Below are 24,802 nucleotides of genomic sequence, written 5' to 3'. Positions count from 1 at the left end.
GTGTCCCCTCTTCTTCATGTCTCTTCTACATCAACATGTGTCCCCTCTTCTCCACGTCTCTTCTACATCAACATGTGTCCCCTCTTCTTCATGTCTCTTCTACATCAACATGTGTCCCCTCTTCTTCATATCTCTTCTACATCAACACGTGTCCCCTCTTCTTCATGTCTCTTCTACATCAACATGTGTCCCCTCTTCTTCATGTCTCTTCTACATCAACATGTGTCCCCTCTGTGGAAAGAGACTCTGAAAGTTTCAGGAAAAAGATTCTCTCTCTTTTTGATCCATTTCTATAAAAACCTGTCTGAAAACGAGCTGATCAGATTTCGGCCACTTGATGATGTCATAACGATGTGTTGGCTTGGGTAACCATTAGCCAATCAGCAACCAAGGTAACCCCCCCCCCCCCCCTTATCACCTGAATCTCCTCTAGAGCTCCATTGAGTTCTTTGTAACCAAATGTCTCTCAGAAGGGCGTGGGGAGGGGCTCCTTATTTTCATCTAAAGTAACAGACAGAGAATCAGCACTTTGGAAACAGGGCTGAAACAGAGGGGATTATGGGTAATGCTGCAACGATCTGTTTGGTGTTTCAGCCAATCAGAGACATGTTCTGTATATATCTGAGAGCTGTAATATATGATGAGAAACAGTATAATATGAGACCTTTAATAGCTAAACATCCTACTTATAACTAATATGAACTTCACCCCGAATAGATATATTTTTAATGAGGTTGGAAATATTTCATCTGACTGTCGAACACTGTTTTAAAAATCTTCCATAATTGAAAAAGCAGATGATGATAATAATGATTGTTTCTCAGGTTCTGCTCTGAACGACGGTCAGTGGCATTCGGTGGGTCTGCACTCCAGGCGAGGTCGTCTGAGCATCCTCGTGGATAAAGAGGAAGGAGGCAGCGCTCACGCCACTCCTTCATTTCCTGTCACTGCAGAAAGTCACCTCTTCTTTGGTGGTAAGAGGAAAATAAGTCGTCTCAAAGTCTGATTTAACTTCCAACGGCCAATCAAATGGAATGGATAGGACTGGGATATTCAAGCTGTAGAAAATGAGTAGTTTTGCTACAAATAATTATTCCTCATTCATGAAGTATTCTATTACTGTCTTTTCTGTCTGGATGTTAATTGATTTCCTGTTTCCATGCCAACGCTGACGTTTTGAGTTTTCTTTATATTTTGAATAACTTTTTCAGCATCTTTTCATCGATATGACGCTACTACCTTTTCAGATTAAACTTGAATACTACATGTGAAGATGCAGTAAACGCAATAGTGCCGTAGACTAACTGATGTATTATAATTTGAAATCAACATGTCCTATTTGCCTAGATTTGTTTAAATATTTAAACTTCATAATATCTTTCTGTATTTTACAGTACAGCTTGTGACGTCCATACGCACATCTGCAATCTGTGGCTACATTTAGCTTGTTGCCGTTTTAAACTTAAAGGCATAAGTCTGCTTGATCTTTCCCTCTCTCGTTCCTCTCTTCATTCTGTCCTTTTATCATCCTCTCTCTCGTCTTTCCCTTCTCCCCGGTCTCCTTTATGTCCTTCTGTCTCCTCTCTGCCTCTGTCTCTTTAATCTCTTTTTTAATCTCTTCGGCCATATTGCAGTCCAGTCATGTTCTTCAACTGCCTTAGGCTTTTTATCATCCCACACACACACACACACACACACACACACACACCACACACACACACACACACACACACACACACACACACACACACACACACACACACATTTGCGCTATCTCCTTTTCCAAATGGACTACTAAGTAAAACAAAATACCTCCGTTCATTTGATAAAGCCTTGGCCTATTTTTGCACTATTCCAGCCACTTAAGAATACCCAAATAGCAGCTCAACTCTCAGGGTGGCAGAATACCAGTTTCACACAATATAACTCTTTAGTAAATAACAACATGTTTTAACCAGATACGCCGTTTGACCAATAGTCCTACAGTAAATAACTGTGGTGTAAGCCTAAACTACTTTTGTGCCACGAGTTTCCACAAGCCATACAGAGCTTAACAGTGAGTTTCTTTCAGAGGAAATCCCTTTATAATCTAAATAAAGGGATTGTATTATTGTCCATAACACTTTTTTTCATCCAAGGTCCACCTTCCTCTCGATATGAAGACCAAACCAACATTCAAACGTCCTTCTATTATGAACATGTGTTATATGTGGCGTTCCTCTCTGTTGTCCTGGTGACCGTGAACGCTGTCTCTGCTTCCCTCAGGGTGTCCGGCTGAAGAAGACCGTCAGGAATGCCAAAATCCCTTCAACATCTTTCAGGGCTGCATGCGTCTCCTCAGTGTGGAGAACCAGCCCGTGGACCTGATGAAGGTGCAGCAAAGGCTGCTGGGAAACTACAGCCACCTGCAGATCGACATGTGCGGCATCATTGACAGGTCCGAACGAACAAACCCATTCTCATTGGTCGACCCTTATACAATCATTATACCCTGCCTGCCATGGCGCTTGATACTACTGTATATTCACTTTTATATATATATATATATATATATATGTATATATATATATTCCACTGTATCTGCAGAAGTTAAGATTTACCAGGAGTGGGCATTGAACCACTTGATTGATCTGCCATCCTGGTGAGGATGATCAGGAAATAGAGCATGAATCTGATCCATGATCAAAGGTTGTGAGGTCGAGAAAATATATAGATTACATAGATCCTTCATGTTGGTGTTTTTATCATGTTCTGTTGCTTTTAGAATATTTGACAAATTGTATGGTGGTATTGGGTGTCATGAAAGGCGCCTTAAATATAATGTATTCGTATTATTAGATACCTTAACTATTCCAACTGTGCAAGATACGATGTAGGAAATGGAAACAGACGGATTCATAACTGTTTTTACAACCTCAACTTTTTTTTTTTTTACTCTGTCCTTTGCTAATAATTGCTATTGCCATGTGTTGTGTTCAAGGGACCTGCTTCCTGTGTATCTGCAGAAGCTAAGATTTACCAGGAGTGGGGTTTGAACCCACGAGGGCTATTGCCCATTGGATCTTAAGTCCAACGCCTTAACCACTCGGCCATCCTGGTGAGGATGAACAGGAAATAGAGCATCAAGTTGATCGATGATCAAAGGTCATGAGAAACGATATTAAGTCGTGCTTAACTAATCAAACTTTACAAGAAACGATGTAGGAAATGGAAACAGACAGATTAATAATTAACTGTTTTTTACAAACTCAAAACATTTTACTTTGTCATTTGCTAATAATTGCCTTTGCCGTTTGGTGTGTTCAAGGGACCTGAGGCCTGCACTACGAATCCAGTTCAACAGACCCTGGATATGTTTGAGTTACCCGGCTTCCCTAATCCAAAACAAACGCGCTCTCGCTAAGCGGTCCTAAGACGCTGGTTATCAACTCGTTATCTTAAGCCAAGGTTTCTCTGTCCGGCTGAGTGCACGCTCACACGAAAGGGGCGGGGCTAGCAACATTTGACCAATCACAAACATGGAGAAGCGTACTGACAGCGCAGCGTCATACTTCCTGAATGAAAAGTGAACTATAATATTAGACATATGAAGAAGTTAAACTTTAAACATCCATGACTTAAACACTTGATCCAGGATCAAAGCCACATAGCGTGTTGCTTAAAATAATACTTCTGCATACAGTATGTGACGCTGTGAGTGTTGCACGGCCAGATACGGCTCAGCTGACTCAGATCAGGAGATATATGATACATTCTGAAGTGATATGCCGCGGACTGTACTTAATGTACTCTGATCCGGTTACTTATGTTGTGGCAGATATTTAAGTAAGCTTTCTTAACGCTAATGTTATAACAGTAGATTGCTCTGAAGATGGAGGTGATATTCTATTCATGTTCACGTTCACACAGTCGGTGATTTTGGCCGGCCGCCTTTCCTGCAACGGCAGCTTTTCTGTATTTCCTTTCTCATGTAATATGACTTGATCGCTTTAAACTCCGCACACTGAGCTCTGATTGGTCAGTAGGCGGTGCTTTCACTGAGTTGAGCTCTTATCCTGGAACCTAACCTGCTCCGGACCAGGCTAGCCGTTCAGCATAAGTTACCATGGAGATCTAGACCACTAAGAAGTGAACCAGCGTCGTAGGACCGGAAACCCAGAGTGTTGCCTGAAGTTAACTCGCTCAGTGAAGATCCGGCTTCGTAGTTCAGGCCTCTGCTTCTCCCTTACATTCACTAGGGCGTTTATTAAGCAAATATGTCACTGTATCTGCAGAAGCTAAGATTTACCAGGAGTGGGGTTTGAACCCACGAGGGCTATTGCCCATTGGATCTTAAGTCCAACGCCTTAACCACTCGGCCATCCTGGTGAGGATGATCAGGAAATAGAGCATCAAATTGATCGATGATCAAAGGTCATGAGAAATGATATTAAGTCGTGCTTAACTATTCAAACTTTAGAAGAAACGATGTAGGAAATGGAAACAGACAGATTAATAATTAACTGTTTTTTACAAACTCTAAACATTTTACTTGTTCATTTGCTAATAATTGCCTTTGCCGTTTGGTGTGTTCAAGGGACCTGAGGCCTGCACTACGAATCCAGTTCAACAGACCCTGGATCTGTTTGAGTTACCCGGCTTCCCTAATCCAAAACAAACGCGCTCTCGCTAAGCGGTCCTACGACGCTGGTTATCAACTCGTTATCTTAAGACAAGGTTTCTCTGTCCGGCTGAGTGCACGCTCACACGAAAGGGGCGGGGCTAGCAACATTTGACCAATCACAAACATGGAGAAGCGTACTGACAGCGCAGCGTCATACTTCCTGAATGAAAAGTGAACTATAATATTAGACATATGAAGAAGTTAAACTTTAAACATCCATGATTTAAACACTTGATCAGGATCAAAGCCACAGAGCTGCACCTGCAAGGTGAACACAGCTGGGAACAGAACACGTGTTTGAATGCGTACGTTAACAGGTTTATGATATCACTGCTCCGTCTAAGACAAGAGTAGACCTGACTAATTACATTTAGACTCGAGTGTTTCGTCATTTTAATGTGTTGCTTAAAATAATACTTCTGCATACAGTATGTGACATTGTGAGTGTTGCACGGCCAGATACGGCTCAGCTGACTCTAGTGTTGTAGTCAAGTCACCAATTCACGAGTCCAAGTCACCCTCGAGTCACCACTCTTCGAGTCCGAGTCCAAGTCCGAGTCACCAAAGGAGAGTCGTAGTCGAGTCCGAGTCCGAGTCACCAAGGAGTGTCCGAGTCAAGTCCGAGTCCGAGTCATCATTACCTGTGTTCGAGTCCGAGTCCAATTCCGAGTCACTTAAGAAGAGTCCAAGTCAAGTCCGAGTCACAAGTCTTCATGTATTAATCTTCGTGGATATATGTTTTGAAATGTAGCTGCTCCTCTACATTGCTGTTATCCTGTCTATTGAACTGCTGTGAAGCGAGTTTGGCTACAATTCTTGTAATAGGTGCTATACAAATATAAAGCTTATTTCTAATATTCATATTATTATTATATATAAATAAACTATATTTAAAAATGAGTTAGAGAAGTGATTATATTTGTATGCCAATATTTTCCTATGGTAAAGTTTTCGTTTTGCACTTTTATTTTGATAGTAATAAGATTGGGACTCTTATTTTGAAGGAACTTTTACGGGTTAAATCAGTTTACTGATAAAGATTAAGCCCCAGAAAGCACATGGCTACTTAGCATGCAAAATGATGTCATTATGCATGCTAAGTATGTGCTTTCGTTATCGGCTGAATCTTTATTTATTGATTAGATCACGTTACTCTGATGATAGTGTTCAAGACAGCCTATATGTCTGAACTCGATCCTTAGAGTAATGTGTTACGGAGCCTTCTCTTCTATATTGTTTCCACATAACGAGCATTTTGCTCTTTTCCAATGTGGAAGCAGAATGTGTGAAAGCATACAGCACGATGCGGGGTGTGTCTGTAGACATCTCTAGACTGGAACAGCGGGGCCCAGTACGTGAACTCGCCATACAGGATAGAGGACATCAGACTCCAGAGAAAATGTGCTCGAGTCCGAGTCCAAGTCGGAGCGTCAATGTACGAGTCGAGTCCGAGTCATCGTCGGGGGGGGAATTCACGAGTCCGAGTCCGAGTCGCGTCAATCAGTGCGCGAGTCCGAGTCAAGTCACGAGTCCCGAAAATCGGCACTCAAGTCCGACTCGAGTCCGAGTCCAGGACTCGAGTACTTCATCTCTGGCTGACTCAGATAAGGAAATATATGATACATTATGATGTGATGTGAATGATAATGGGACACATCGACGTCTGCACTCACAGTGCCGCGGACTGTTCTTAATGTTACTTTGATCCGGTTACTTATGTTGTGGCCGATATGTAAGTAAGCTTTCTTAACGCTAATGTTATAATAGTCAGATTGCTCTGAAGATGGAGGTGATATTCTATTAATGTTCACGTTCACACAGTCGGTGATTTTTGCCGGCCGTCTTTCCTGCAACGGCAGCTTTTCTGTATTTCCTTTCTCCTGTGATATGACTTGATCGCTTTAAACTCCGCACACTGAGCTCTGATTGGTCAGCAGGCGGTGCTTTCACTGGGTTGATCTCTTATCCTGGAACCTAACCTGCTCCGGACCAGGCTAGCCGTTCAGCATAAGTTACCATGGAGATCTAGACCACTAAGAAGTGAACCAGCGTCGTAGGACCAGAAACCCAGAGTGTTGCCTGAAGTTAGCTCGCTAAGTGAACATCCGGCTTCGTAGTTCAGGCCTCTGCTTCTCCCTTACATTCACTAGGGCATTTATTAAGCAAATATGTCACTGTATCTGCAGAAGCTAAGATTTACCAGGAGTGGGGTTTGAACACACGAGGGCTATAGCCCATTGGATCTTAAGTCCAACGCCTTAACCACTCGGCCATCCTGGTGAGGACGATCAGGAAATAGAGCATCAAACTGATCGATGATCAAAGGTCATGAGAAATTATATTAAGTCTTGCTTAACTATTCAAACTTTAGAAGAAACGATGTAGGAAATGGAAACAGACAGATTCATAATTAACTGTTTTTTACAAACTCAAAATATTTTACTTTGACATTTGCTAATAATTGCCTTTGCCGTTCGGTGTGTTCAAGGGACCTGAGGCCTGCACTACGAACCCAGTTCAACAGACCCTGGATCTGTTTGAGTTACCCGGCTTCCCTAATCCAAAACAAACGCGCTCTCGCTAAGCGGTCCTACGACGCTGGTTATCAACTCGTTATCTTAAGCCAAGGTTTCTCTGTCCGGCTGAGTGCACGTTCACACGAAAGGGGCGGGGCTAGCAACATTTGACCAATCACAAACATGGAGAAGCGTACTGACAGCGCAGCGTCATACTTCCTGAATGAAAAGTGAACTATAATATTAGACATATGAAGAAGTTAAACTTTAAACATCCATGACTTAAACACTTGATCCAGGATCAAAGCCACAGAGCTGCACCTGCAAGGTGAACACAGCTGGGAACAGAACACGTGTTTGAATGCGTACGTTAACAGGTTTATGATATCACTGCTCCGTCTAAGACACGCGTAGACCTGACTAATTACATTTCGACTCGAGTGTTTCGTCATTTTAATGTGTTGCTTAAAATAATACTTCTGCATACAGTATGTGACGCTGTGAGTGTTGCACGGCCAGATACGGCTCAGCTGACTCAGATCAGGAGATATATGATACATTATGAAGTGATATGCCGCGGACTGTACTTAATGTACTCTGATCCGGTTACTTATGTTGTGGCCGATATTTAAGTAAGCTTTCTTAACGCTAATGTTATAATAGTCAGATTGCTCTGAAGATGGAGGTGATATTCTATTAATGTTCACGTTCACACAGTCGGTGATTTTTGCCGGCCGCCTTTCCTGCAACGGCAGCTTTTCTGTATTTCCTTTCTCCTGTGATATGACTTGATCGCTTTAAAGTCCGCACACTGAGCTCTGATTGGTCAGTAGGCGGTGCTTTCACTGAGTTGAGCTCTTATCCTGGAACCTAACCTGCTCCGGACCAGGCTAGCCGTTCATCATAAGTTACCATGGAGATCTAGACCACTAAGAAGTGAACCTGCGTCGTAGGACCGGAAACCCAGAGTGTTGCCTGAAGTTAGCTCGCTAAGTGAAAATGCGGCTTCGTAGTTCAGGCCTCTGATTCTCCCTTACATTCACGAGGGCATTTATTAAGCAAATATGTCACTGTATCTGCAGAAGTTAAGATTTACCAGGAGTGGGGTTTGAACCCACGAGGGCTATTGCCCATTGGATCTTAAGTCCAACGCCTTAACCACTCGGCCATCCTGGTGAGGATGATCAGGAAATAGAGCATCAATCTTGTCAAAGGTTGAGGTTGAGAAAATATATGAATTGCAGAGATCCTTCATGATCGCCTGTAGGTTTTTTTAGTCATGTTCTGTAGCTTTTACCTCTTAGAATAGTTAACAAATGGTAAGGTGTCATGAAAGGCGCCTTAAATATTATGTATTTTTATTATTAGATACCTCAACTATTCAAACTGTGCAAGACACTTGAGGACATTTGGAAACAGACCGATTAATAGTTGACTGTTACTTATCTACAGACTTTATTTTTTACTTCATCATTTGCTATTGCCATGTGTTGTGTTCAAGGGACCTGCTTCCTGTGCATCTGCAGAAGCTAAGAGGCTTGTTTGAGACTAGCAAGACCTGCGCAGACCTGCGCAGTTGCGATCAACGTCTTGCTAGTGCGTTGCATGATGGTTAGTCATTTTGTCCGACTTGCTCTGGAGGCTCGCCCACATGAGACTTTGAAATCTGGCGGGACAAAGCCGCCCGCAGCCTTGAGAGCGAGGCGAGGCGAGTTGGCGCAGTTGCTCTCCAGGAGCTGCGGAAGCCAAATGCTTGATGGGAAACGGCTCGCTGGTATCTCGAGCTGAGCGCTCATTGGTGGTTTTTACCACGTGCTGCTGATGAAACTCTCCCATTGGCTGGCAAAAGTTTGTTGTTTTGTGTCAGTTTTACGTCGCCACATCCATTCCCACTTTTCATCATTGTTCCACAATGTTTATCATCATGAAATTAATATCTATATATTTTATTCTATACTGCTTACCGTTTTCATACTTTATATATCTTAGCATATTCATACACACTGTTCATACTGCTCACAGGCTGATATCTAGTGTATTAATACACACTGTTCATACTGCTCACAGGCTGATATCTAGTGTATTCATACACACTGTTCATACTGCTCTCAGGCTGATATCTAGTGTATTAATACACACTGTTCATACTGCTCACAGGCTGATATCTAGTGTATTAATACACACTGTTTATACTGCTCACAGGCTGATATCTAGCATATTAATACACACTGTTCATACTGCTCTCAGGCTGATATCTAGTGTATTAATACACACTGTTCATACTGCTCACAGGCTGATATCTAGTGTATTAATACACACTGTTTATACTGCTCACAGGCTGATATCTAGCATATTAATACACACTGTTCATACTGCTCTCAGGCTGATATCTAGTGTATTAATACACACTGTTCATACTGCTCACAGGCTGATATCTAGTGTATTCATACACACTGTTCATACTGCTCTCAGGCTGATATCTAGTGTATTAATACACACTGTTCATACTGCTCACAGGCTGATATCTAGTGTATTAATACACACTGTTCATACTGCTCACAGGCTGATATCTAGTGTATTAATACACACTGTTTATACTGCTCACAGGCTGATATCTAGCATATTAATACACACTGTTCATACTGCTCTCAGGCTGATATCTAGTGTATTAATACACACTGTTCATACTGCTCACAGGCTGATATCTAGTGTATTAATACACACTGTTCATACTGCTCACAGGCTGATATCTAGTGTATTCATACACACTGTTCATACTGCTCTCAGGCTGATATCTAGTGTATTCATACACACTGTTCATACTGCTCACAGGCTGATATCTAGTGTATTAATACACACTGTTCATACTGCTCACAGGCTGATATCTAGTGTATTCATACACACTGTTCATACTGCTCTCAGGCTGATATCTAGTGTATTCATACACACTGTTCATACTGCTCACAGGCTGATATCTAGTGTATTAATACACACTGTTCATACTGCTCACAGGCTGATATCTAGTGTATTCATACACCACTGTTTATTCATCATTCAATTCATTCTATATGTTATTCTGTAGATGGTGTACATTACTTTCCACTTCACTGCTTGTTGCACCTGGTTAGAAGCTAAACTGCATTTCGTTGTCTCAGTACCTGTAATATGTGCAATAACAATAACGTTTCTCTTTAAGTTAAACCAAATCATTCAAATAAAATCTATTGTAATGTAATGATTTGGTTTAACCTTATTTATTGAATACATCATTTAAAATGGCAAGATTAAATACATTTCCGCCATTGCAAACCCAGCCAGTCAAGCCAACTCCGAGTTCGAGCTGTCCGACTTAAGACGAGCTTTTTGACACCTCCCCGAGGCGAGCCGCAATGTGTCTCAAACAAGCCTAAGATTTACCAGGAGTGGGGTTTGAACCCACGAGGGCTATTGCCCATTGGATCTTAAGTCCAACGCCTTAACCACTCGGCCATCCTGGTGAGGATGATCAGGAAATAGAGCATCAAATTGATCGATGATCAAAGGTCATGAGAAAGGATATTAAGTCGTGCTTAACTATTCAAACTTTACAAGAAACGATGTAGGAAATGGAAACAGACAGATTAATAATTAACTGTTTTTTACAAACTCAAAACATTTTACTTTGTCATTTGTTAATAATTGCCTTTGCCGTTTGGTGTGTTCAAGGGACCTGAGGCCTGCACTACGAATCCAGTTCAACAGACCCTGGATCTGTTTGAGTTACCCGGCTTCCCTAATCCAAAACAAACGCGCTCTCGCTAAGTGGTCCTACGACGCTGGTTATCAACTCGTTATCTTAAGCCAAGGTTTCTCTGTCCGGCTGAGTGCACGTTCACACGAAAGGGGCGGGGCTAGCAACATTTGACCAATCACAAACATGGAGAAGCGTACTGACAGCGCAGCGTCATACTTCCTGAATGAAAAGTGAACTATAATATTAGACATATGAAGAAGTTAAACTTTAAACATCCATGATTTAAACACTTGATCCAGGATCAAAGCCACAGAGCTGCACCTGCAAGGTGAACACAGCTGGGAACAGAACACGTGTTTGAATGCGTACGTTAACAGGTTTATGATGTCACTGCTCCGTCTAAGACACGCGTAGACCTGACTAATTACATTTCAACTCGAGTGTTTCGTCATTTTAATGTGTTGCTTAAAATAATACTTCTGCATACAGTATGTGACGCTGTGAGTGTTGCACGGCCAGATACGGCTCAGCTGACTCAGATCAGGAGATATATGATACATTATGAAGTGATATGCCGCGGACTGTACTTAATGTTACTCTGATCCGGTTACTTATGTTGTGGCCGATATTTAAGTAAGCTTTCTTAACGCTAATGTTATAATAGTCAGATTGCTCTGAAGATGGAGGTGATATTCTATTCATGCTCACGTTCACACAGTCGGTGATTTTTGCCGGCCGTCTTTCCTGCGACGGCAGTTTTTCTGTATTTCCTTTCTCCTGTAATATGACTTGATCGCTTTAAACTCCGCACACTGAGCTCTGATTGGTCAGTAGGCGGTGCTTTCACTGGGTTGATCTCTTATCCTGGAACCTATCCTGCTCCGGACCAGGCTAGCCGTTCAGCATAAGTTACCATGGAGATCTAGACCACTAAGAAGAGAACCAGCGTCGTAGGACCGGAAACCCAGAGTGTTGCCTGAAGTTAGCTCGCTAAGTGAACATCCGGCTTCGTAGTTCAGGCCTCTGCTTCTCCCTTACATTCACGAGGGCATTTATTAAGCAAATATGTCACTGTATCTGCAGAAGTTAAGATTTACCAGGAGTGGGGTTTGAACCCACGAGGGCTATTGCCCATTGGATCTTAAGTCCAACGCCTTAACCACTCGGCCATCCTGGTGAGGATGATCAGGAAATAGAGCATCAAATTGATCGATGATCAAAGGTCATGAGAAAGGATATTAAGTCGTGCTTAACTATTCAAACTTTACAAGAAACGATGTAGGAAATGGAAACAGACAGATTAATAATTAACTGTTTTTTACAAACTCAAAACATTTTACTTTGTCATTTGCTAATAATTGCCTTTGCTGTTTGGTGTGCGTCCCTCAGGGCTCTGTTCTCGGTCCCCTCCTCTTCTCCCTGTACACAAACTCGCTCGGATCTGTCATTAGCCCGCATGGTTTTTCATAACACTGCTACGCTGACGACACCCAACTAATTCGGTCCTTTCCCCGCTCAGAGACCCAGGTGGTCGCTCGCATCTCTGCTTGTTTAGCTGATATCTCTCAGTGGATGTCCGCTCATCATCTCAAGCTCAACCTTGACAAGACTGAAGTGCTTTTCCTTCCGGGAAAAGATTGTCCCACTCTTGACCTAACTATCAACATCGGCACCTCTGTTGTTTCCCCGACCCTGACTGCAAGGAATCTGGGTGTGATCCTAGATAACAACCTGTCCTTCATTGCAAATATCGCTGCTACAACCCGCTGCTGCAGATACACGCTTTTCAACATCAGGAGGATGCGTCCCCAGCTGACCCAGAAAGCGACGCAGGTTCTGGTCCAGGCTCTCGTCACCTCACGCCTAGACTACTGCAACTCCCTCCTGGCTGGTCTACCTGCATGTGCCATCCGACCTCTGCAGCTCATCCAGAATGCAGCGGCTCGCCTGGTCTTCAACCTTCCTAAATGCTCCCACACCACTCCGCTCCTCCGCTCCCTCCACTGGCTTCCGGTAACTGCTAGAATCCACTTCAAGACCCTGGTACTTGCGTACCATGCTGCGAATGGATCTGGCCCTTCCTACATCCAGGACATGGTTAAACTGTACACCCCAGCGCGTGCTCTACGCTCTGCATCAGCCAAACGACTCGCTTTACCCTCACTGCGAAGGGGACCCAAGTTCCCATCAGCAAAAACACGTGGGTTTGCTATCCTGGCTCCAACATGGTGGAATGAGCTCCCCACTGACATCAGGACAGCAGATAGCTTACACACCTTCCGGCGCAGACTGAAAACTCATCTCTTTCGACTCCACTTCGAGCGATAGAATGACTAACAAAGAACTTCTAACAGAGCACTTATATACTAATAAAGGACTGGCTTATCTAAAGCCAGTTGAGTAGCACTTGAATGATTGGCTCTTTGAAACCTGATGTACTTTATGATTCTGTTTTCCTCAAGGTTGTGTCTTCCTGGTCGAATGTACTTATTGTAAGTCGCTTTGGATAAAAGCGTCAGCTAAATGCAATGTAATGTAATGTAATGTGTGGTCAAGGGACCTGAGGCCTGCACTACGAATCCAGTTCAACAGACCCTGGATCTGTTTGAGTTACCCGGCTTCCCTAATCCAAAACAAACGCGCTCTCGCTAAGTGGTCCTACGACGCTGGTTATCAACTCGTTATCTTAAGCCAAGGTTTCTCTGTCCGGCTGAGTGCACGTTCACACGAAAGGGGCGGGGCTAGCAACATTTGACCAATCACAAACATGGAGAAGCGTACTGACAGCGCAGCGTCATACTTCCTGAATGAAAAGTGAACTATAATATTAGACAAATGAAGAAGTTAAACTTTAAACATCCTTGACTTAAACACTTTATCCAGGATCAAAGCCACAGAGCTGCACCTGCAAGGTGAACACAGCTGGAACAGAACACGTGTTTGAATGCGTACGTTACGGCTCAGCTGACTCAGATAAGGAAATATATGATACATTATGATGTGATGTGAATGATAATGGCACACATCGACGTCTGCACTCACAGTGCCGCGGACTGTACTTAATGTTACTCTGATCCGGTTACTGATGTTGTGGCAGATATGTAAGTAAGCTTTCTTAACGCTAATGTTATGATAGTCAGATTGCTCTGAAGATGGAGGTGATATTCTATTAATGTTCACGTTCACACAGTCGGTGATGTTGGCCGGACGTCTTTCCTGCAACGGCAGCTTTTCTGTATTTCCTTTCTCCTGTGATATGACTTGATCGCTTTAAACTCCGCACACTGAGCTCTGATTGGTCAGTAGGCGGTGCTTTCACTGGGTTGATCTCTTAGCCTGCAACCTAACCTGCTCCGGACCAGGCTACCCGTTCATCATAAGTTACCATGGAGATCTAGACCACTAAGAAGTGAACCTGCGTCGTAGGACCGGAAACACAGAGTGTTGCCTGAAGTTAACTCGCTCAGTGAAAATGTGGCTTCGTAGTTCAGGCCTCTGCTTCTCCCTAACATTTACGAGGGCATTTATTAAGCAAATATATCACTGTATCTGCAGAAGTTAAGATTTACCAGGAGTGGGGTTTGAACCCACGAGGGCTATTGCCCATTGGATCTTAAGTCCAACGCCTTAACCACTCGGCCATCCTGGTGAGGATGATCAGGAAATAGAGCATCAATCTTGTCAAAGGTTGAGGTTGAGAAAATATATGAAGTACAGAGATCCTTCATGATCGCCTGTAGGTTTTTTTAGTCATGTTCTGTACCTTTTACCTCTTAGAATAGTTAACAAATGGTAAGGTGTCATGAAAGGCGCCTTAAATATTATGTATTTTTATTATTAGATACCTCAACTATTCAAACTGTGCAAGACACTAGAGGATATTTGGAAACAGACCGATTAATAGTTGACTGTTACTTATCTACAGACTTTATTTTTTACTTCATCATTTGCTATTGACATGTGTTGTGTTCAAGGGACCTGCTTCCTGTGCATCTGCAGAAGCTAAGAGGCTTGTTTGAGACTAGCAAGACCTGCGCAGACCTGCGCAGTTGCGATCAACGTCTTGCTAGTGCGTTGCATGATGGTTAGTCATTTTGTCCGACTTGCTCTGGAGGCTCGCCCACATGAGACTTTGAAATCTGGCGGGACAAAGACGCCCGCAGCCTTGAGAGCGAGGCGAGGCGAGTTGGCGCAGTTGCTCTCCACGAGCTGCGGAAGCGAAATGCTTGATGGGAAACGGCTCGCTGGTATCTCGAGCTGAGCGCTCATTGGTGGGTTTTACCACGTGCTGCTGATGAAACTCTCCCATTGGCTGGCAAAAGTTTGTTGTTGTTTTGTGTCAGTTTTACGTCGCCACATCCATTCCCATTTTTCATCATTGTTCCACAATGTTTATCATCATGAAATTAATATCTATATATTTTATTCTATACTGCTTACCGTTTTCATACTTTATATATCTTAGCATATTCATACACACTGTTCATACTGCTCTCAGGCTTATATCTAGTGTATTCATACACACTGTTCATACTGCTCACAGGCTGATATCTAGTGTATTCATACACACTGTTCATACTGCTCTCAGGCTGATATCTAGTGTATTCATACACACTGTTCATACTGCTCACAGGCTGATATCTAGTGTATTAATACACACTGTTCATACTGCTCACAGGCTGATATCTAGTGTATTAATACACACTGTTCATACTGCTCTCAGGCTGATATCTAGCATATTAATACACACTGTTCATACTGCTCACAGGCTGATATCTAGTGTATTAATACACACTGTTCATACTGCTCACAGGCTGATATCTAGTGTATTAATACACACTGTTCATACTGCTCACAGGCTGATATCTAGTGTATTAATACACACTGTTTATACTGCTCACAGGCTGATATCTAGCATATTAATACACACTGTTCATACTGCTCACAGGCTGATATCTAGTGTATTAATACACACTGTTCATACTGCTCACAGGCTGATATCTAGTGTATTAATACACACTGTTCATACTGCTCACAGGCTGATATCTAGTGTATTCATACACACTGTTCATACTGCTCACAGGCTGATATCTAGTGTATTAATACACACTGTTCATACTGCTCACAGGCTGATATCTAGTGTATTCATACACACTGTTCATACTGCTCACAGGCTGATATCTAGTGTATTCATACACCACTGTTTATTCATCATTCAATTCATTCTATATGTTATTCTGTAGATTGTGTACATTACTTTCCACTTCACTGCTTGTTGCACCTGGTTAGAAGCTAAACTGCATTTCGTTGTCTCAGTACCTGTAATATGTGCAATAACAATAACGTTTCTCTTTAAGTTAAACCAAATCATTAAAATAAAATCTATTGTAATGTAATGATTTGGTTTAACCTTATTTATTGAATACATCATTTAAAATGGCAAGATTAAATACATTTCCGCCATTGCAAACCCAGCCAGTCAAGCCAACTCCGAGTTTGAGCTGTCCGACTTAAGACGAGCTTTTTGACACCTCCCCGAGGCGAGCCGCAATGTGTCTCAAACAAGCCTAAGATTTACCAGGAGTGGGGTTTGAACCCACGAGGGCTATTGCCCATTGGATCTTAAGTCCAACGCCTTAACCACTCGGCCATCCTGGTGAGGATGATCAGGAAATAGAGCATCAAATTGATCGATGATCAAAGGTCATGAGAAATGATATTAAGTCGTGCTTAACTATTCAAACTTTACAAGAAACGATGTAGGAACTGGAAACAGTCAGATTAATAATTAACTGTTTTTTACAAACTCAAAACATTTTACTTTGTCATTTGTTAATAATTGCCTTTTCCGTTCGGTGTGTTCAAGGGACCTGAGGCCTGCACTACGAACCCAGTTCAACAGACCCTGGATCTGTTTGAGTTACCCGGCTTCCCTAATCCAAAACAAACGCGCTCTCGCTAAGCGGTCCTACGACGCTGGCTATCAACTCGTTATCTTAAGCCAAGGTTTCTCTGTCCGGCTGAGTGCACGTTCACACGAAAGGGGCGGGGCTAGCAACATTTGACCAATCACAAACATGGAGAAGCGTACTGACAGCGCAGCGTCATACTTCCTGAATGAAAAGTGAACTATAATATTAGACATATGAAGAAGTTAAACTTTAAACATCCATGACTTAAACACTTGATCCAGGATCAAAGCCACAGAGCTGCACCTGCAAGGTGAACACAGCTGGGAACAGAACACGTGTTTGAATGCGTACGTTAACAGGTTTATGATGTCACTGCTCCGTCTAAGACACGAGTCGACCTGACTAATTACATTTGACTCGAGTGTTTCGTCATTTTAATGTGTTGCTTAAAATAATACTTCTGCATACAGTATGTGACGCTGTGAGTGTTGCACGGCCAGATACGGCTCAGCTGACTCAGATAATAAAATATATGATACATTATGAAGTGATATGCCGCGGACTGTACTTAATGTGACTCTGATCCGGTTACTTATGTTGTGGTCGATATTTAAGTAAGCTTTCTTAACGCTAATGTTATAATAGTCAGATTGCTCTGAAGATGGAGGTGATATTCTATTCATGTTCACGTTCACACAGTCGGTGATTTTGGCCGGCCGTCTTTCCTGCAACGGCAGCTTTTCTGTATTTCCTTTCTCCTGTAATATGACTTGATCGCTTTAAACTCCGCACACTGAGCTCTGATTGGTCAGCAGGCGGTGCTTTCACTGAGTTGATCTCTTATCCTGGAACCTAACCTGCTCCGGACCAGGCTAGCCATTCAGCATAAGTTACCATGGAGATCTAGACCACTAATGGCGCGTTTCCACTGCAGGCCTCGCTCGGCCTCGCTCGGTTTGGTTAGGCCTTATTAGGCCCAGCTCACTTTAATGCTGCGCTTCCATTACAGTTTAGGAACTGGGGTAGTTACTATAGTAACGCAGTGTAGGCGGAGCCGTGACGTCATCTTCAATGAGTGCCCCAGAAAAACAACACAGCCGTTAGCTCTTAGCACTCAGAGCTCACAGCTCCTCATATCTGCTCAGAAACTAGACAAAAGTTAAACAAGTACAAACCACAGACTGCCTGTGTCATGGCGAATACAGTCGCTGGTTTATTTGTGTCTGTAGGCCGTTGTTGTGAGTGTGGACGGTCGGAGCATATATAACGTTAGCTTAGCCAAGCTCCATTTAGAAAACACACATTTTAAAAGGGTTTTTCGCCTGCCGTCTGTCTGCAGACTTGTCAAAGCATTAATTCATGGTTTTTACTAACCGATATCAGTATGTTGTTACTTCGGAATCACTTTGAAACTTGTATTACAATTAAATCACGGTCAAATATGTTCATCTTGTTGTAGTTGTAGCCCCCTTGCCAGCGATTCTCTCTCTAGTTTAGCATGCTCAGCCCGACTCAGCCTGGTTGTTCCTGGCCCTAGAACCACGATTTAGTCGGGCCAGAAAAAAGGTGAAAAAGTAGCCCCAGGCCAAAACTAGGCCAAGTGGAAACGCAACCAAAAACGGGCCCCGCACGGCTCGGCACGCTTAAAGCTAGCTACCCGCTGCAGTGTAAACGCGCCATAAGAAGTGAACCAGCGTCGTAGGACCGGAAACCCAGAGTGTTGCCTGAAGTTAGCTCGCTAAGTGAAAATCCGGCTTCGTAGTTCAGGGGCCTATACTACGAACCTGGTTCAACCTAACCTGGATATGTTTGAGTTAGCCGGTTGGCCTAATCCAAAACATACGCGCTCTCGCTAAACTGTACTACGACGCTGGTTATCAAGTGGATCGCTCAAGCCAGCCGTGTCCTATCTAGTTAGGTGCGCGTTCACATGAAATGGGTGGTATTTGGAGCATTCGACCAATCACAAACATGGAGAAGCGTACCGACAGCTCAGCGTCATACTTCCTGAATGAAAAGTGAACTTTAACACTAGTCAAAAATGAAGAAGTTAAACTTTAAACATCCATGACTTAAACACTTTATCCAGGATGAAAGCCACATAGCTGCACCTGCAAGGTGAACACAGCTGGAAAAAGAAAAAGTGTTTGAATGCGTACATTAACAGGTTTATGATATCACTGCCCCGTCTAAAACACGATCTGACTTCAATTACATTTGTCTCGAGTGTTTCGTCAACTTATGTGTTGCTTAAAATAATACTTCTGCGTACAGTCTGTGACGCTGTGAGTGTTGCACGGCCAGACACGGCTCAGCTGACTCAGATCAGGAGATATATGATACATTCTGAAGTGATATGCCGCGGACTGTACTTAATGTACTCTGATCCGGTTACTTATGTTGTGGCCGATATTTAAGTAAGCTTTCTTAACGCTAATGTTATGATAGTCAGATTGCTCTGAAGATGGAGGTGATATTCTATTAATGTTCACGTTCACACAGTCGGTGATTTTTGCCGGCCGTCTTTCCTGCGACGGCAGCTTTTCTGTATTTCCTTTCTCATGTAATATGACTTGATCGCTTTAAACTCCGCACACTGAGCTCTGATTGGTCAGCAGGCGGTGCTTTCACTGAGTTGAGCTCTTAGCCTGCAACCTAACCTGGTCCCGACCAGGTTAGCTGCTTAGCATATATTACCATGGAGATCTAGCCTGCTAAAAAGAGAACCAGCTTCGGATGACCGGAAAGCCGGAGTTTTCCCTGAATTTAGCCGCTAAGCGAAAATCCTGCTTCGCAGTATACCCCCCAGGCCTCTGCTTCTCCCTAACATTTACGAGGGCATTTATTAAGCAAAGATGTCACTGTATCTGCAGAAGTTAAGATTTACCAGGAGTGGGGTTTGAACCCACGAGGGCTATTGCCCATTGGATCTTAAGTCCAACGCCTTAACCACTCGGCCATCCTGGTGAGGACGATCAGGAAATAGAGCATCAATCTTGTCAAAGGTTGAGGTTGAGAAAATATATGAGTTACAGAGATCCTTCATGATCGCCTGTAGGTTTTTTTAGTCATGTTCTGTTGCTTTTACCTCTTAGAATAGTTAACAAATTGTATGGTGTCATGAAAGGCGCCTTAAATATTATGTATTTTTATTATTAGATACCTCAACTATTCAAACTGTGCAAGACACTTGAGGAAATGTGGAAACAGACCGATTAATAGTTGACTGTTACTTATCTACAGACTTTATTTTTTACTTCATCTTTTGCTATTGACATGTGTTGTGTTCAAGGGACCTGCTTCCTCTGCATCTGCAGAAGCTAAGAATCTACCAGGAGTGGGGTTTGAACCCACGAGGGCTATTGCCCATTGGTTCTTAAGTCCAACGCCTTAACCACTCGGCCATCCTGGTGAGGACGATCAGGAAATAGAGCATCAAACTGATCGATGATCAAAGGTCATGAGAAATTATATTAAGTCGTGCTTAACTATTCAAACTTTACAAGAAACGATGTAGGAAATGGAAACAGACAGATTAATAATTAACTGTTTTTTACAAACTCAAAACATTTTACTTGTTCATTCGCTAATAATTGCCTTTACCGTTCGGTGTGTTCAAGGGACCTGAGGCCTGCACTACGAATCCAGTTCAACAGACCCTGGATCTGTTTGAGTTACCCGGCTTCCCTAATCCAAAACAAACGCGCTCTCGCTAAGCGGTCCTACGACGCTGGTTATCAACTCGCTATCTTAAGCCAAGGTTTCTCTGTCCGGCTGAGTGCACGTTCACACGAAAGGGGCGGGGCTTGCAACATTTGACCAATCACAAACACGGAGAAGCGTACTGACAGCGCAGCATCATACTTCCTGAATGAAAAGTGAACTATAATATTAGACATATGAAGAAGTTAAACTTTAAACATCCATGACTTAAACACTTTATCCAGGATCAAAGCCACAGAGCTGCACCTGCAAGGTGAACACAGCTGGTGACAGAACACGTGTTTGAATGCGTACGTTAACAGGTTTATGATATCACTGCTCCGTCTAAGACACGAGTAGACCTGACTAATTACATTTGACTCGAGTGTTTCGTCATTTTAATGTGTTGCTTAAAATAATACTTCTGCATACAGCATGTGACACTGTGAGTGTTGCACGGCCAGATACGGCTCAGCTGACTCAGATCAGGAGATATATGATACATTATGAAGTGATATGCCGCGGACTGTACTTAATGTACTCTGATCCGGTTACTTATGTCGTGGCAGATATTTAAGTAAGCTTTCTTAACGCTAATGTTATAATAGTCAGATTGCTCTGAAGATGGAGGTGATATTCTATTCATGCTCACGTTCACACAGTCGGTGATTTTTGCCGGCCGTCTTTCCTGCGACGGCAGCTTTTCTGTATTTCCTTTCTCCTGTGATATGACTTGATCGCTTTAAACTCCGCACACTGAGCTCTGATTGGTCAGTAGGCGGTGCTTTCACTGGGTTGATCTCTTATCCTGGAACCTATCCTGCTCCGGACCAAGCTAGCCGTTCAGCATAAGTTACCATGGAGATCTAGACCACTAAGAAGAGAACCAGCGTCGTAGGACCGGAAACCCAGAGTGTTGCCTGAAGTTAGCTCGCTAAGTGAACATCCGGCTTCGTAGTTCAGGCCTCTGATTCTCCCTTACATTCACTAGGGCATTTATTAAGCAAATATGTCACTGTATCTGCAGAAGTTAAGATTTACCAGGAGTGGGGTTTGAACCCACGAGGGCTATTGCCCATTGGATCTTAAGTCCAACGCCTTAACCACTCGGCCATCCTGGTGAGGATGATCAGGAAATAGAGCATCAAATTGATCGATGATCAAAGGTCATGAGAAATGATATTAAGTCGTGCTTAACTATTCAAACTTACAAGAAACGATGTAGGAAATGGAAACAGACAGATTAATAATTAACTGTTTTTTACAAACTCAAAACATTTTACTTTGTCATTTGCTAATAATTGCCTTTGCCGTTTGGTGTGTTCAAGGGACCTGAGGCCTGCACTACGAATCCAGTTCAACAGACCCTGGATCTGTTTGAGTTACCCGGCTTCCCTAATCCAAAACAAACGCGCTCTCGCTAAGCGGTCCTACGACGCTGGTTATCAACTCGTTATTTTAAGACTTAAGCCAAGGGCTGAAGTCGAATAATCCATTTAGCTTAGGAACCTTCCTAAAGGAGTGAAATGACCCGGAAGTCCCTCAGTGGCAGCCATGATAAGTGCCGTTCGAATTCTCTAGAATGATGAGAATGATAGGAAAGGAGGTTTCAAACTTCCTTTATAACCTCCTTTAGCTTAGGAACCACTGGACCTCCCTAACCGACAGGAGAAGCGAAAATGCTGCCCCACAATGCCTTGCAGCCGCAGCATTTGCCGTCACTCAACAGTCGGCCGTTCACGGAAACAACCGATTATGACCGAGAAATGATATCATGAAAGTTACGGTGCTTATTAAGCTTTTTAAAACGTATGTGGTAAGTTGCCAAAGTGCTTTGTTTTGAACGTTCATCAGTATTATAATCAAAGAGAAATATGAATGTTAGTTTTCACTGAAATTATCAAATAAAGTCAACATTTCAGTCTTTACTGAGCTGTGTGGAGTTTGTTCAACTTTTAAAAGATGTTTGAATGGTGATATACACAGTGATAGATGGTAAGGACTAACGTTTATAATAAATACATCTGTATTGATTTTAAGATCTTTAGTTCATACAATCATACGTATTGGGATCATTGGTATTAATGTGGACCGGAGGGAGAGGGTGACGAGCAGAAGTTTCACTTTCCTTTTTTATTTCAATTCCAACTTTGGTCATGAAGAATCTGTTTCTCTGTTGTCCACGTTCATAAAGCAAAGCAGCAGCATCAGAGCACGGTGCAGAGTCTCTAGATGAGTTCACAGCAGTCCCTCGTTCTTATTAAACATCCATGTTGTAGTCCGCTGTATAGAAAACTGTGGTTTCCATGGTTTCCCCACAGCAGCAGACGCACACAATGACGTCCGCTGGCGCATCATAAACACGTCGGATAGTGAAAGTGCAGTCGATTCTCTAAAGTACCGCAGTCTCTTCTCCTAAGTCCTTTTGAATTCTCCTATCCACTATCCCTTAACCGCGTGACGTTTCACTCAGAGGTCAAGGAATAGACGATAGGGTTAGAACCTAGGAGCTGACTTTTGGACTATTCGACTGCAGCCAAGGTTTCTCTGTCCGGCTGAGTGCACGTTCACACGAAAGGGGCGGGGCTAGCAACATTTGACCAATCACAAACATGGAGAAGCGTACTGACAGCGCAGCGTCATACTTCCTGAATGAAAAGTGAACTATAATATTAGACATATGAAGAAGTTAAACTTTAAACATCCATGACTTAAACACTTGATCCAGGATCAAAGCCACATAGCGTGTTGCTTAAAATAATACTTCTGCATACAGTATGTGACACTGTGAGTGTTGCACGGCCAGATACGGCTCAGCTGACTCAGATCAGGAGATATATGATACATTCTGAAGTGATATGCCGCGGACTGTACTTAATGTTACTCTGATCCGGTTACTTATGTTGTGGCAGATATTTAAGTAAGCTTTCTTAACGCTAATGTTATAACAGTCAGATTGCTCTGAAGATGGAGGTGATATTCTATTCATGTTCACGTTCACACAGTCGGTGATTTTGGCCGGCCGTCTTTCCTGCAACTCCGCACACTGAGCTCTGATTGGTCAGTAGGCGGTGCTTTCACTGGGTTGATCTCTTATCCTGGAACCTAACCTGCTCCGGACCAGGCTAGCCGTTCAGCATAAGTTACCATGGAGATCTAGAACACTAAGAAGTGAACCAGCGTCGTAGGACCGGAAACCCAGAGTGTTGCCTGAAGTTAGCTCGCTAAGTGAACATCCGGCTTCGTAGTTCAGGCCTCTGATTCTCCCTTACATTCACGAGGGCATTTATTAAGCAAATATGTCACTGTATCTGCAGAAGTTAAGATTTACCAGGAGTGGGGTTTGAACCCACGAGGGCTATTGCCCATTGGATCTTAAGTCCAACGCCTTAACCACTCGGCCATCCTGGTGAGGATGATCAGGAAATAGAGCATCAATCTTGTCAAAGGTTGAGGTTGAGAAAATATATGAAGTACAGAGATCCTTCATGATCGCCTGTAGGTTTTTTTAGTCATGTTCTGTTGCTTTTACCTCTTAGAATAGTTAACAAATGGTAAGGTGTCATGAAAGGCGCCTTAAATATTATGTATTTTTATTATTAGATACCTCAACTATTCAAACTGTGCGAGACACTTGAGGACATTTGGAAACAGACCGATTAATAGTTGACTGTTACTTATCTACAGACTTTATTTTTTACTTCATCATTTGCTATTGCCATGTGTTGTGTTCAAGGGACCTGCTTCCTCTGCATCTGCAGGAGCTAAGAGGCTTGTTTGAGACAAGCAAGACCTGCGCAGACCTGCGCAGACCTGCGCAGTTGCGATCAACGTCTTGCTAGTGCGTTGCATGATGGTTAGTCATTTTGTCCGACTTGCTCTGGAGGCTCGCCCACATGAGACTTTGAAATCTTGCGGGACAAAGACGCCCGCAGCCTTGAGAGCGAGGCGAGGCGAGTTGGCGCAGTTGCTCTCCACGAGCTGCGGAAGCGAAATGCTTGATGGGAAACGGCTCGCTGGTATCTCGAGCTGAGCGCTCATTGGTGGGTTTTACCAGGTGCTGCTGATGAAACTCTCCCATTGGCTGGCAAAAGTTTGTTGTTGTTTTGTGTCAGTTTTACGTCGCCACATCCATTCCCACTTTTCATCATTGTTCCACAATGTTTATCATCATGAAATTAATATCTATATATTTTATTCTATACTGCTTACCGTTTTCATACTTTATATATCTTAGCATATTCATACACACTGTTCATACTGCTCACAGGCTGAT

The 24,802-nt window shown here is 43.0% G+C and overlaps 1 protein-coding gene and 12 non-coding genes across 15 annotated transcripts in view; 1 reads left to right on the top strand and 12 right to left on the bottom strand.

Moving 5' to 3' along the window:
- Nucleotides 1-24,802, top strand: part of LOC117462411 (contactin-associated protein-like 4) — a 230,164-nt gene that overhangs the window by 143,089 nt on the left and 62,273 nt on the right. For all 3 annotated transcript variants that reach the window (XM_071206241.1, XM_034104634.2, XM_034104633.2), the window contains exons 8-9: nucleotides 825-974; nucleotides 2,266-2,437. In XM_071206241.1, coding sequence (XP_071062342.1) covers nucleotides 825-974; nucleotides 2,266-2,437 — 322 coding nt within the window. The remainder of the gene's footprint in view (nucleotides 1-824; nucleotides 975-2,265; nucleotides 2,438-24,802) is intronic.
- trnal-uaa (transfer RNA leucine (anticodon UAA)) lies at nucleotides 3,017-3,099 on the bottom strand. The gene has a single exon. It is a non-coding gene; the product is annotated as a tRNA-Leu (tRNA).
- Nucleotides 4,286-4,368, bottom strand: trnal-uaa (transfer RNA leucine (anticodon UAA)). Its single transcript has one exon. It is a non-coding gene; the product is annotated as a tRNA-Leu (tRNA).
- trnal-uaa (transfer RNA leucine (anticodon UAA)) lies at nucleotides 6,861-6,943 on the bottom strand. The gene has a single exon. It is a non-coding gene; the product is annotated as a tRNA-Leu (tRNA).
- trnal-uaa (transfer RNA leucine (anticodon UAA)) lies at nucleotides 8,273-8,355 on the bottom strand. The gene has a single exon. It is a non-coding gene; the product is annotated as a tRNA-Leu (tRNA).
- Nucleotides 10,594-10,676, bottom strand: trnal-uaa (transfer RNA leucine (anticodon UAA)). The gene has a single exon. It is a non-coding gene; the product is annotated as a tRNA-Leu (tRNA).
- trnal-uaa (transfer RNA leucine (anticodon UAA)) lies at nucleotides 12,007-12,089 on the bottom strand. Its single transcript has one exon. It is a non-coding gene; the product is annotated as a tRNA-Leu (tRNA).
- On the bottom strand, nucleotides 14,479-14,561 carry trnal-uaa (transfer RNA leucine (anticodon UAA)). The gene has a single exon. It is a non-coding gene; the product is annotated as a tRNA-Leu (tRNA).
- On the bottom strand, nucleotides 16,488-16,570 carry trnal-uaa (transfer RNA leucine (anticodon UAA)). The gene has a single exon. It is a non-coding gene; the product is annotated as a tRNA-Leu (tRNA).
- On the bottom strand, nucleotides 19,709-19,791 carry trnal-uaa (transfer RNA leucine (anticodon UAA)). The gene has a single exon. It is a non-coding gene; the product is annotated as a tRNA-Leu (tRNA).
- Nucleotides 20,154-20,236, bottom strand: trnal-uaa (transfer RNA leucine (anticodon UAA)). The gene has a single exon. It is a non-coding gene; the product is annotated as a tRNA-Leu (tRNA).
- Nucleotides 21,565-21,647, bottom strand: trnal-uaa (transfer RNA leucine (anticodon UAA)). Its single transcript has one exon. It is a non-coding gene; the product is annotated as a tRNA-Leu (tRNA).
- Nucleotides 23,855-23,937, bottom strand: trnal-uaa (transfer RNA leucine (anticodon UAA)). The gene has a single exon. It is a non-coding gene; the product is annotated as a tRNA-Leu (tRNA).

Source organism: Pseudochaenichthys georgianus, chromosome 17, assembly GCF_902827115.2.
Source record: "Pseudochaenichthys georgianus chromosome 17, fPseGeo1.2, whole genome shotgun sequence".
Classification (NCBI taxonomy): domain Eukaryota; kingdom Metazoa; phylum Chordata; class Actinopteri; order Perciformes; family Channichthyidae; genus Pseudochaenichthys; species Pseudochaenichthys georgianus.
This window is presented reverse-complemented; position numbering and strand designations above follow the sequence as displayed.